Source organism: Ictalurus punctatus, chromosome 18, assembly GCF_001660625.3.
Source record: "Ictalurus punctatus breed USDA103 chromosome 18, Coco_2.0, whole genome shotgun sequence".
Taxonomy (NCBI): Eukaryota; Metazoa; Chordata; class Actinopteri; order Siluriformes; family Ictaluridae; genus Ictalurus; species Ictalurus punctatus.
The window spans coordinates 11,243,317-11,256,912 of NC_030433.2; the positions used below are offsets into that span (position 1 = coordinate 11,243,317).

The following is a 13,596-nucleotide window of genomic DNA, read 5'->3' on the forward strand; positions in this document are numbered from 1 at the left end:
AAAAATTATAAATACAAATTATAAACAAGTTTCCATTGAAACCTACATGTTTTGACACAATGAGCCAGAATCTCAGTGCATGCTGCACCTAAACCCTAACAGCTAACAGGTGAGCTAATGTTAACATAGCTAGCTAGCTAGTATTGCTAGCTTCTTGAAAAGCTACTCAAAGGAAAAGATTCCTTTAATAAACACGTTATTAGATTATTTTCTTAATATATTTGACTCAACTTTCTGTATTTCTTATGTATATTTGGCAATAAAAGAGTAAAAACAGCAGTAGCTAGCACAGTAAAACTGGAGCAGTGGTTTTATATTAATATAGTTTACCAAGTATGCAGTTCTGTAAAAAGAGATTTTTAAAAATACTCTATTAAAAATGCACTACAACATGCCATTACTGGAAAGCAACATGACAATGAATACTGCAAATATGAGTTACATTAATTCTGCTGCAAGTGTAAATGTACAGGGTCTTTTTTCCCCTCAAGTAATCAGTGAGGTAAACTAACAAAAATCATTCAGTTAATCCTGCTGTTTATGACAAGATTTCTAGTACATTTTTAGATAACAAGATGGAATAATACAATTTTAAAATTTAACAGAACTTTGTAAAGTTGAAGACACAAAAAGGCTCAATCTGTCGTCTGTTATTTACCTTCTACTTCAAGCCACTAAGCAGGAGAATCTTTTTTTCTTAAACATTTTGTTATACTTTCTAAAACTGTTATGTATATTTAAAAGAAGAAGAATAAAGGAGTATATATGTTCACCGCCAACTTTATTAGGAACACCTGTACATTAGTGCAATTATCGAATCACATGGCAGCTGCACAATGCAAAAATATCATGCAGATACAGATCAAGAGCTCCAGTTAATGTTCACATTAGAATGCGGGAAATTGAGTATTTCAGAAACCGCTGATCTCCTGGGATTTTCATGTACAACAGTCTCTCAAGTTTATACAGAATGGTGAGAAAAACAACAAACATCAGAAGAGAAAGCTACAGTAACTCTAACTTTTTATAACCATGGTCAGCAGAAAAGCATCTTCAACATTTTCCCTATTCTGATGTTTGATGTGAGCAGAATCTGCATGGATTTATGCCTTGCTGCTACATGATTGCTTGATTGGATAACTGCATGAATGAACAGGTGTACAGGTGTTCCTAATAAAGTGGTTGGTGAGTGTATATATAAACACACTCACAAGTTATTATAAACAGTACGTGAGCCCATGGAACCCACAAATAAAACTGAGGGGACAAGAGTTCAGGTCAGGAAAGAAGGCTCTCGGTTTGAGATGGTTCCTCCTTCAGGCTGCTTCAGAACTAACTATCTAGCTAACTAACTAACCACACAGTATAACTTGTAGTCTCTAGTGAATACCACACTTGGACACATGAGTCATCCCTTTTTGGGCTGCAGCTCTGTTTGTATCATTATTTGCTGCTAGAATGAGTCACTGAGATCCTGTCATAGAGAATTCTATTAAAACTCTCCACAGAGAGTTCATATACTGTATATCAAACAGCCGAAGGCTCCCTGATGTCAGTCGTTATGAATTCAATTTATATATCTTACAAAATATTACAAAACATTAGTGTTGATGGAAGTCAGTTTGATCTATTGGAACACATCTGCATTTGTGTAGAAAGATCATAGAGCTTTTAATTTTTACATACAAAAAAAATATTTTCAAGCAGCTTTATTTCTTCTTTTTTACAATATTGTTGCTGATCCAGTTCATTCCATCCTAAGAGAAAGCAGAAATAAAAGAACACAAAAAAATTATGTTGTTTTGGACACACAGCATATAAGAATCATAGCCTATAAAGCTCACAACTATTAAAAACTGATTCATTGTTGATTTTATGTATAGAGAATACAATAAAAATACTCTCTTTGCTTGGATAATGTCATCACAGTGTGTACTAATGCAGAACCTAACTAATTTAAAAAGGCCATTGGCTAAGTGATATTGATTAGATTAATTTTCTCTTCTAATGTTCTTCTAATGTTTGACAGCAAATGTTTTACAATGTTATGAATACTCTTCCACTGTATAGCTTTTGTTGATCCGTATGGTCTCACCTGCACTCCTTCACCAGAAATAGCTGAACAGGCCTGGATCTGCCACTCTCGATCCCGGTACGTGTGCAGGTTGAGCCCTTCAGTGATCTCACTGGCTGTAGATGCTGTGGTCAGATCTTGCTTATTGGCAAAGATGAGAAGAGGAACTCCCTTCAGATTCTCCTCATCAATCAGTTCTGAGAGCTCCTACATGGATGGGAGTTGAGAAAAATATATTGCTGGTAGATTGGGAGTTTAAATTCTTTTTTTTTCTTTTCTTTTCTATTTTTAAAAAAAATATTTTTATTGAAAGATGTGGCACATTTGGAAAAAAAAAAACTTCAGTACACTGAGAACCACATTTATAAAAGGAGAAAAAAAAAGTTACAGACATTATTTCGTATATCTCATTGAATCAACATCTTGGGAGCCATACTTGTTTTGTGTACAGATTAGAACACAATCATATTTTCGTACATACCCAATAAAAAAATAAAATAAAATAAAATAAAATAAAAAAAATAATAATAAATAAAAAGAAATAACTAAATAAAAAGTTAAAATAAATGAATAAACTAAATAAAAATTTCAACAAATAAAATAGGGGGGGGCAGAATCAGAAGACAAAAATGGCAGAGATTTGAAAAAGGTTAAGAAAGGCTGTCACTTCCTGTAAAACTTCTCAGAGTTGGCACCCAGAGAGTACCTAATCTTTTCCAATTTTAGAAAAGACATTACATCCCTGAGCCACTGAGTGCTGGAGGGAGGCGTAATGGATTTCCAATGGAAAAGAAGGTGCCGTCTTGCTAACAAGGAGGTGACGCCAAGAGATCTAATTGGCTCGAGTTGTACCTGTTATAATCCTCCGGATACCCAAATATGGCAATATGGGGAGAGGGTTAACGGTAACAGACAGTATTTTTGAGATGCTATCAAAATACTTCTGCCAGAAGGAGAATAATTATGGGCAGGAATAGAACATGTGTGTTAGGTTGCAGGGAGAGGCATGACATTTATCACATCTCTCAGTGACAGTGGGATAAATCTGTGACAGACGTGTTTTGGATAAATGAATCCTGTGCAATACCTTGAACTGTATCAAAGAGATATGAGCACAAGATGAGGTGGGAGTTTAAATTCTAAGACATGAGAATCATTGTCTTGAGCAAGACCCCTAAGCCTCAACATCTTGTGCTTGGATGGTGTCCTGTTTCAATTATAATTAAAGTTGCTTTGGATAAACCCATCTGTCAGATGAGTAACTAAAATGGCTGCACTCTTTTTTTTCTTAACCATGGACAGCTGAGCATGCAAAATTTATAAGGCACCATTTTGAATATCTACTGGTTTCACCTCCTATAGCCTCAGAAGCGTGTTTACTTGCACAGTTCATGAACACTTTTGTCCAAAATATCCTGTTTCTCTGGAAACATTTTGTACTTTGCTTAACTTTTACTACATCCATTGTATGTACAGTGCATATCCACTATATACTGTATATAAATTGGTTGTTCTCACCAGGCCTGTTTCTTCAAACCTCTTCTTATCTGCACTGTCGATGACATAGATCTGTCAGGAAGAAAAAAACAGTCATATACTGGGTACAAGGTTGTAAACTTCTTTAGACAACATTTGGAGAGAGAGAGAGGAAAAAAGCTAGTTTCAAAATCTAAAACCAAGAAACAAACATTGGTAGAACTTTGTATGGTACTTTACAGTGCCTTACATGAATTTGAAGTTTTCTACATTTTGTAGTGTTACCACCTGGAACTTTATTGGAATGATATATCAGGAATCTACACAAAATTACCCATAATATTGAAGTGTAGGAAAAATCAATATAGTTAGCAAAATTATTTACAAATGAAAAACATAAAAGTTGTGATTGCACAAGAATTAACCCCTATTGTTGTGAAACCCATAAACTAGTTCTAGTACTGTACAACCACTTTCCATTAGAAGTTGCATTATTAGTTTATTATGAGAATCTCTGAAATTAAAGTTTTGCATGATCTCAATATGGCATAAAGGAGACTCTGCCAAGATCAGTGACTGGGTAAGAAGGGTATTAGGAAGAGTTATATTAATACTGACTCCTTATTATTAAGGAATCATAGAAGCAACCTAGAGGACGAGGGTAACAGTGAAGGAGGTGGAGAGATCTACCGCTCAGATGGGAGAAGATCACAGGAGGTTCACAGGACAACCAATGCCTGGACAAGCCACAACGCTCATACTGTCAAACTGGAAAAAAAGCCATTTTTTTCTCCAGTGTTGGAGACTCAGCAAATGTGGAAAAGGGTTCTTTGGTGTGATGAGATCAAAATTGTACTTATTAGCCTTGGCACAAAGCTCTACATTTGAAGGAAACCCAACAACGCTCATCAACCTGAGAGCACCATCCCTGAAACATGATGGTGGTAGCATCATGTTGTGAGGATGCTTTTCTTCAGCAGGGATTGGGAAACTGCTCAGGATTGAGGGCAGGATTGTAGGATACAGGGCAATCCTAGAAGAAAACCTGTTCCAGTTAGCAAGTAACATGATCTAGAGGTGTAAATTTTTTTTATGTCATTATAAAATATTTTGCACATTCAAATATTAGACCTATTGTGTGAAGCAAATGGTAAAATTCATTGCAATTCTGGATGGGAACACTAAAAAATGTGGTAAAGTTCAAGGGGTGAAATCTTTTGGTGAGGTTTAAATATGGTTCTGTGAAGAATATTGTTCCTCTTGTTTATTCTTTCAAATCAATGGATTCACTTTAGTAGCACCAGCTAATATCTTCAGTTTAAATCTACCTTTGCTCAAAAATGTAAAGTAAAACAACAAACTACAACATGTTACAACATACCAACAAATCTGTGTTTTCCAGATACTTTTTCCAGAAGGGGCGGATCTTCCTCTGCCCCCCAATGTCCCAGACATTCAGTTTCATGCCATGAAAGGTTACACTCTTAATGTTGAAGCCCTACAATGTTACAGAACAGAAAAAAACAGTTACAGGGAGATTCTAACTACATTTAGCTGACCCTTAGGTAGCCAGCCAAGCATCAGTTTATGGTTAAGTAATCTTCAACGCAGGATTAAAGACACTTCTCGATCCACTGTCCTCGAAATCAGGTCTCCTGTGTAGTGGCAAAGACCCTGCTCCTTATGCAACTGGGCACCATATTTAATTCTGAAATTGGGTCTGAAATAGTCCATTGTTTACATTTAAAGGAAGTTAGTGTGCTATCAGACAAAACTGTCTGGCTAATAAAGCTCCAGTCAATGTGGATAGTCTATTAATATTATTAGCCATAAGGAAATCATTAAGAAGGTCATCTAAATATGGCCTTTGCTGACTGTACTTTGGTCCAGAACATGACCAAAATAGACCCCATGGCTTGCAATCAGCATGACCTCACTCAAGCTCACAGATAGAGATTCAGCCTATGATCTACTGTATATTCAGTGCCTTTAAAACTTTCTCAGACATCTAATCTAGTTGAACAAATGTTCCTTTTCAGTACCAGTCTCGCTGCCATCATGTTAAAGTTTGTGATGTCTAGGCAATGTGCTGCCCTCATGTTCACTACAATTAGCAGTAAGCTTCCCATCTGTATTATTCGATACACTAATGTAATTCCTGTCATGTATAATGCCTCTCCAGTCAGGGTAACTTTTGGCTTGCTCTTTTAAGAATTTGTTATATTTCACCCCAGCTGAACTTGACTTCTTTTTAAGCTAATGTACTGTTTCTTCCACGATTCTGACTGTCATTCGAGTAAGTGGAATTTCTGAAAGAATTGTTGGCAACTGAACCTCAATCTAACAGGTTGTAATATGAAAAGCTAGTGTTATTTAAGAGATAAACCAAGAATATACTATATGCAATATGAATACGATGCTTCAAATGCAAAAAATGAAACAAAACAAAAAGATATCTTAGCAAGTGAAAGTTTCTTGAATGTGAGCAATATTATTTCATATGAGATTAACTGTTGTTCTTTTGGCTGCTCCTGTTAGGGGTCGCAACAGCAGATCATTGGTCCACTGTGATTTGATTTGGCAAAGGTTTTATGCCAGATGCCCTTCCTAACGCAACCCTCCCATTTTATCCATGCTTGGGACCACTACTGAGTGCATCCCCCAGTGGCTGGGTTTTTCCTGTCTGGGAATCAATCCCAGGTCCCAGCAGTGAGAGTGTTGGATCCTTAGCCACTAGACCGCCCGGAAACTTCTTAATCTATTGGTAGCTAATTTAGTTTCTAATTCTAGAAATAAATGCTTAAAATGAGAAAAAAAATCTGCCAAAAGAACAAGACTATTTCAAGGTTGAAATTAGTAGAAAATGTCCAGAAATATGTTTAACAATCATATTTTTTTTTTATTATAATCTTATAATAGGAAATACTAGATAGATTTTACTAAAGTCAAGATATTTCCATTTGCCAACATTATTGTTTGTAATACATTACTATTTTTAGTAATTCGGACACTAAATATTATTTTGTTCTGCCAGTATAGTAACATACAAAATATGAATTTAGAAAATCTCAGTGTATCACTCATACTATATCTGTTAATATGTTTAGGCTGTAGGTCACACTACTTTCATTACCTTATATCTCAATTAGCTAAATTGTATTACGCAAGGATTTGGAGCACCATGCTTTTGAAACCAGAGCTTGGACAATTTTTGATTGTGAGTATAACCACGACTTACCTGAGTTGGTGTGATCATGTTCACATCTTCTGAAGCAAGTTTTTTCAGTAGGGTGGTTTTCCCAGCATTATCCAGGCCAAGAAGAACGATTCGGAGCTCCTGCTCTGTCGTGCCCTTTAGTTTCTCAATGACGGAAAATAAACCCTGGGGCAGAAAGCTCAGTTGAAGGGTTTAAAAAATGGATGAGGGAGTAGAAAATCTACCTAATACATATGGAATGAGAAATGTGCATCTACAGGTTGCAATTTAAATGTATAAATCAGAATTTTTATGCTTTTATTGGAATTTGTAAAAGTTAGAAAAAGTTATCTAATATTTCTTTTTTTGAGATTTTGTTATACCAAATATAAGACCATTAAGCCTATGTCTAGACATATTTACTAATTCTGAGCTTAAAATGGTCTAATTCTGTTGGTGGATAATAGTAATAAACATTTAAAATAAGCCAAAAAAATAATAAACAATACATATCCGCCAATAGAATAAGACCATTTTAAACTTGAAATGTGTATAAATATCTAGAAATAGGCTTAATATTCTTATATTTGACTTCAAACAGTGAAACATAATATACAAAGTAACAACATACATTAAAATAAAATATGTTCTAGATATTTTTACTTGATAATATATCATTTTTTGCAATGTATGCAAGATTTCAAATTCAATTCAGATTCAAAATCCAAAACAAGATGTTAATTAAATGACATCTGAGCAAGGGAAATGACCTTGAATATAGGGAATTTTAGCTATGATAAGATTACAACAAACCAAATATAGGATTATTAAGCCTATTTCTAGCCAAATTTACTACACATTTATTTCTAGAAAGAAGCAAAAAAATTCTGCCAATAAAATAAGACAATTTAACACTTTAAATGAGTAAAATGTTTAGAAATAAGTTTAGTAATGTTATATTTGGTTTACTGCAATCTTCTGATAGGAAATACCAGGTCAATGTGACTATATTCAACATATATTCACTTTCTCTGATCTCATGTAACACAAATGTGCAAAAAAAACTACATTACTGGCTCATTAGCTGAAACAGTGGCGAGTGGATCTGTGCTCCTTTGCTTCAGATGTCTCCAGATGCAGTATTTGAAAATGTGAATCTGAATTTGAAATAGATTTTGCCACAAAAAAATTGACTTTGAATTGTCGACACTTAATTGTCTTGCATGTACATGCAATCCTTTGAATACAATTTCAACTTCAACAAATTCAACTAAACACAAATCATTTTAAATTCAGATTTGTAGTGGCACAGTTCTCATATAAAGCCCCATGTAATACATGAAACATACAATATACCTAGACTGAAATTATTCTTCAACCACAGTCACACTGAAGAATTTTATATTAATACCAGTTAATCTACAGTGTTGTAATCAGTAAATTCCTTGTATCCACACACGTGAAAGTAATTTTGGACTCCCTGTCACAGTTGCCTTGGTCGGAGTGGATTAGCACTTACTGAAGCATGGCGGTGCCTCTTAAGAGCAGATCCCCAGATTTGAGCAGACATACCTTTTGGATTTCACCCATGATGATGTGACTATGCAGGCAGGAAAGGAGAAGAAGGAAGAAGAACCCAGCTACATGCTATGGACTGTATATCCAGGTGAGTCAAAGTGGGCTGTTGTCAAGTCCACACCTCTAATGCTTGTTCTAGCCAAATTTAGCAAAGTGGAGTGTTTTTATGGCTTGCTCTTCTTCTTCAGAAGAAGAAGAGTAGGAGAGAGAGGGACATGGATTGGATTAGTAGTCCAAAATTAGCAACCTCTCCACCTTCCTCTGTTCCTTTCACCTCCCCCAGACTTCTCTGCTGCATTAAAGTCTTACCTGGATTATCCCTCACCACCACCTGCTTGTTCATAACAACACTGAGACTCCTTTCTTTCGGTCTTGTTTTCTCTCTTGCTCTCAGCTGCAAGAAATCCATTCATCCATTCTTCTTTCTGACGCCTTCTCTCATTTCTCCATCTCCTGGCTCTATGGTATGGCATCAATCTTCTTAATTTATATGCTTATCATATAGACACATTTTTTTTGTCTTTGATGTAGTACTGCTCCTGTTCAGCAGAGGGCAGATAATGTCCAATTTGAAATTCCGGGATTTCCAGTCTCAGACAAGAGAGGCTTGTGTTTAAGGGAAGTCAGATGCCACAAATATATCAGGCATGTAAACAGTTCAGTAGAGAGTAGATTCAAAGTTTTTCTTTTACATATTTGGTTGCAATTGTCTTTTATATATGCTCTGCCGTTACTAGTACCTAATTAGCCATTACATAAGAATATGAGCAGATTGAACTGATACTGTTGTATATTCTGATGAATCACCTTTAGCTCATCACATTTTTTTTTTCAGTGATAGTCAAACAAGCGATAGAGTCAAAGTCTCTTATTTTTTAGTGATAGCTATTAGAGGTAAACAGGGGGTCAGAAATTTTGGAGCTCGATAACAAAGGCATGAAGCAGGAAAACCTTTTGGCAGATGTTTATATCGTTATATCTTTGTCTTTGCAATATACATGTATTATGCATGTATAATTAACTTTGAAAACTTAAAACAGTTTGCTTAACTGGGAGCTTTTAGCAGGGTGGCTTAGTGGTTAGCATGTTTGCCTCGCACCTTCAGGGTTGGGCGTTGGAATCCTGCAGTTTGCTTGTTCTCCCTGTGCTTTGGGGGTTTCCTCCCCCTGTCCAAAGACATGAGTTATAGGCTGACTGGCATTTCCAGATTGTCCGTAGTGTGTGAATGAGTGTGATTGTGCCGTGCGATAGTTTGGCACCCTGTCCAGGATGTCCCACACCTTGTGCCCCAAGTCCCCTGGGATAGGCTCCAGGCTCCTCCAAGACACTGTGTTGGATAAGCGGTACAGAAAATGGATGGATGGATGGATGGAAAAAATCATGAAATGACACCTATGCTTATGTAATAGCAGAGTAAGCTGACATTCAGCCACACATTCTGGTTCCAGTGACAATATCTTAAGCTACAAAACAGGCAACAAAAACAATACATGAGAAATTGAATACCAGATATTAAAACTTAACAACTTCAATTACTTGTAAATAAATAACAATTCAATACAATACAAACAAATAATTTGCTGTAGACGTGCTTGTATTGACATGAGCTATTTCAATATTATTATTTTTCGTGCGGGCCAAATGAAACAAGACAGTTTAACAAGTGGAGAATCCTTAAGGAAACCTTTTTTAAGAGTTAACTTGCCCACGATATCATTGTGTAGCGGTGATGTGAACACCATGCTGTGGAGCTTCAGAAATGCATGGATCCTAGCACAGAGCACACACAGGTTCATAGCTTTGTGCCCAATATCATTCTTATTGTCTACTCCAGTCTTTCAGCACTCCAAAAAAAAAAAATATGTGAAAAGACACAAATTATACAAATCTGACCATGAACAAGGCGAGAAAATTCTCCACTAAGGTTACTGACTAAACTACTTTATTGGTATGCTTAAATTCACCCCTCAGTCTAAACATAAAACAAAAAAAGGCCCTGGGAAACATGAGTGCCAGTTGGTTGGGATACTAGATAGGAGAATCTAGTAGGCTGAACGATGTGGTGCAGATAGGCAGCTGGATCTGTGATTTCAAATTTCATTAGGGTTCAAGCCCGTAATGTTCATGTCATGTTTACATGCCGTGATTATATAATATTACCAGACCTGACAACATTTACACATTTTGTGCAGGAGCTCCGAATTTTAATATTGGAGGACACTAGTACGAGTTATCACTCACAAAAATACCAAAAGAGCAGTCTTTTTCTCCTCAATAAAATGGTGGATGAGTCAGTCAACATATGAATCTGGAATGATTTGGGCATGTGTTTTGACCTCACCAATATTAACTGACACCAGCTGGAAGCCCCGCCCCCAAGCCTCCATCTCATACATTTGCTTTCTCTCACAGTATATAAACACTGTTTTGAATTCATTAATATGAAATAAAATCAAACAATACATGTTCAACCTAGCCAACATACTGTACAAAAGATGCCACCGAAAAATTTCAGCCTAAAATGGTCAAAAATGGCACTTTGGGGTTTTTATCGGCCTAAAAAAAAGCAGATAAGGGTTCTGTCCTAAAAAAAAAAGAAGATAAAATAGGCCTACAACAAAGTGTCATATCTAACACTTTACAAATAATGTTAATGGTGCTGAAATTGATTAAATATGCACCAGTCAGTGCTCAGACACATTCACACACTCCAACAGTGAAAATGTCGGCTAAGTTAGACATTAGACAACTGATTTGTAAAAGGATTATATTTAAATTTTACTTTAATGCAGAATCAACTAAAAATCCATAATTCAGCTCAGTTTTCATAATTGCAGCGGCCAGCAAACAGTTCCCAACTGCACAGCTGGTAATATTATTTCTCCCTTAAGTACTCTCCTTAAACCTGAAATGGTGGAAATGCTCATTTTCCTGTCAATCTTTTAACCTGCTGCTTCTGGATGATTACATAATTTATTGCAATTGTTTAAAATTGTAAATCACGAGCAGGAAAAAAATCATAGTACTAATGAGATTAAAAAGGTATTTAAAAATATCTTCAGCTGTACTGTTTAATATCCTTCTTCTTTCTGAAGATATCTTTCCAACCAACTGCATCATGAGCTTTGTGCCACAGAGACAGCGATGGCAATGGCGCCAGCATCATTGATTACCATATTTGCTCTCTAGAAATGCACAGGAAAGTAAATGCTTGCGTTACCACTCAACCTCGGTGTACTAACTGGAACACAAAATGGCATTGCAAACTGGTTTAATGCTCCGCACATGGACCAATGCACATGTGATCATTTGGGAACAGGTGTTAGGCTCAGGACACAGGAACTGAGGTGAGAAGAATCCGGCTGCCTCTGGTTGGTGGGCCAGTCTTGACTTGCAAAAGCTGGTTCAGCTCCATGGCGCATGGAGAGGAACGCATTCATGTGTTGTAAGGTTATTGCGCACCATGTCTACACTCAGGGCCTATCGAGTTCAGCCTGTTCAAGGGCTTCAGCCTCTTTAGGCTTTTACTGACAAATATACATGAAACATTAACACTGCTTAATGTTTACATGTGATGGATGCAATAATGATGTCTCAGCTATGTATATTTTCCTGAAATAGAGAAACTTGTGTTCACAATAACAGTGTCCATGACTAGCTTTGACAGGACCACTAGCTTTAAATGTCTGCAAGGTTTCTCAGGTCACCAGTTGCACGATCAGTATGTTTTCCCACTGAGTGACTTTTATACCCAGCCGAGCTGTGTTTTACAACAGGTCTGGTGTTTACACAGTGATAGGTGGCTCATATGAGCTGAGGAACTTGCCATACCGCTCTTCTGGTCTTCAACACAAGACCAGCCAGCATGGACGCATCTGTTTCCTTCCACCACAGACAAACTTTTACTCTACCTTCCAGAGACAAGGTATGTGCTTTCCCATTGCTGCATTATAACTGAAGGGTTTTTAATGACATTCTGAAGTTTGTTTACAGAACACTGAGGTTTCTTCATGTCAAATGTGATACAAAAGAGTTCAAGAGATATTAATTTGTTTTTGGGGGTAGTGTTTCGTTACGTAGAGTCGCAGAGATCTGGTTAATGAATTTCAGATGAAGTTTCATCATTTTGAATTGATCAAATTCATTAACCAGAGCTCTGCATCCCATAATGTGCATAATTCTGTTAGAAAACTGTAATATTACTTTTCCTATTATATCACATCACAGCTGAAGGTGTTTATTAATTTTCTATAACTAGCACGTCTTTGATAGTACTTCCGGCTGGTATAAAAATGATTACTGTTTCTATAATAACAGGTCATACACAAGGATTTCTATGGCAGACGCCTCATATAATCCAATGATCATAATAAACAGATTTGATATGTTGAAGCTTTTTGTGATGATGGAAGGAGTTTCCAGTGTTACTGCTTTGTAACAGTCACTAAGTTTTCAGTCTTTACTGAGTTCACGCCTTTTGGTTTCTTGGTAACGGGCTGCATTTTTTCTTATTAATTTCATGAGAGAGAAAGAAGAGCCTAACCCAGGAACATGAGGAGGAAATCTGTTGACCTGGATGAGACACCATTCATCCACACTCACTCATAGGAACAGTTTAAAATAGCTAAGCCATCTACCTGCATGTTTTTGGGAGGTGGGAGAGACTAGAGAACCCAGAGGTTCTCTACAAGAATAGTACCCCAAGCCCAGGATCAAACTAGGGACCCTGGAGCTGTGAAGTGGCAGCACTACTAGCTGCAACACCATGCTGTGAATTTGTTTTAATATGGAAAAAATTAAGTATACGTGAAAGTATGCAAAGTAGACTTTCAGAAACGTTTCTGAAATACTCAAACCAGCCCACCAACAACGATGCCACGATCAAAGTCAGAGATCACACCTTTCCATTGTTCTAATGATTGATGCGAACATTAACTGAAATTCATGACTTGTATCTACAGGATATCATGTGCTGCACTGTTGCCACATGATTGGCTGACTGGATAATTGCATAAATGAACAGGAGTGTTCCTATTAAAGTGGCTGGCGAGTGTATAATACCAATACACGTACACATTTCTGTACAAATCGAGATTAAGATATTCAACTTTTGTTTGTTCAAGGAAGCTTAGAAACAATCCACTGATCTTTTTTAAGGGTTAAAGATGGGCAGGCTTCATTTTTCTAATGCATAGCAATCAATCAAGCAAAGGTTCCCAAATTTAAGTTCATGATTCCTTAATGAAACGATGATAACTACTTATTTCTGACC

At 36.5% G+C, this 13,596-nt stretch overlaps 1 protein-coding gene across 1 annotated transcript; it reads right to left on the reverse strand.

The window, feature by feature from the left end:
- Positions 1-338: 338 nt before the first annotated feature.
- arl3l1 (ADP ribosylation factor like GTPase 3, like 1) lies at positions 339-8,774 on the reverse strand. The gene is made up of 6 exons (XM_017492092.3): positions 8,319-8,774; positions 6,789-6,932; positions 4,932-5,048; positions 3,593-3,643; positions 2,096-2,281; positions 339-1,757 (listed from the first exon to the last, which is right to left on the reverse strand). Exons 1-6 carry the CDS (start codon positions 8,334-8,336, stop codon positions 1,710-1,712), a joined length of 564 nt encoding a protein of 187 aa, XP_017347581.1. The 5' UTR covers positions 8,337-8,774; the 3' UTR covers positions 339-1,709.
- Positions 8,775-13,596: the final 4,822 nt, after the last annotated feature.

Excerpts from the sequence above, each read along its gene's own strand:
- arl3l1 (XM_017492092.3), bottom strand. Across the intron at positions 5,049-6,788 it reads ACATGATCACACCAACTCAG|GGCTTCAACATTAAGAGTGT; the intron begins GTAAGTCGTGGT and ends GTAACATTGTAG. Across the intron at positions 3,644-4,931 it reads TGGAAAACACAGATTTGTTG|ATCTATGTCATCGACAGTGC; the intron begins GTATGTTGTAAC and ends TCTTCCTGACAG.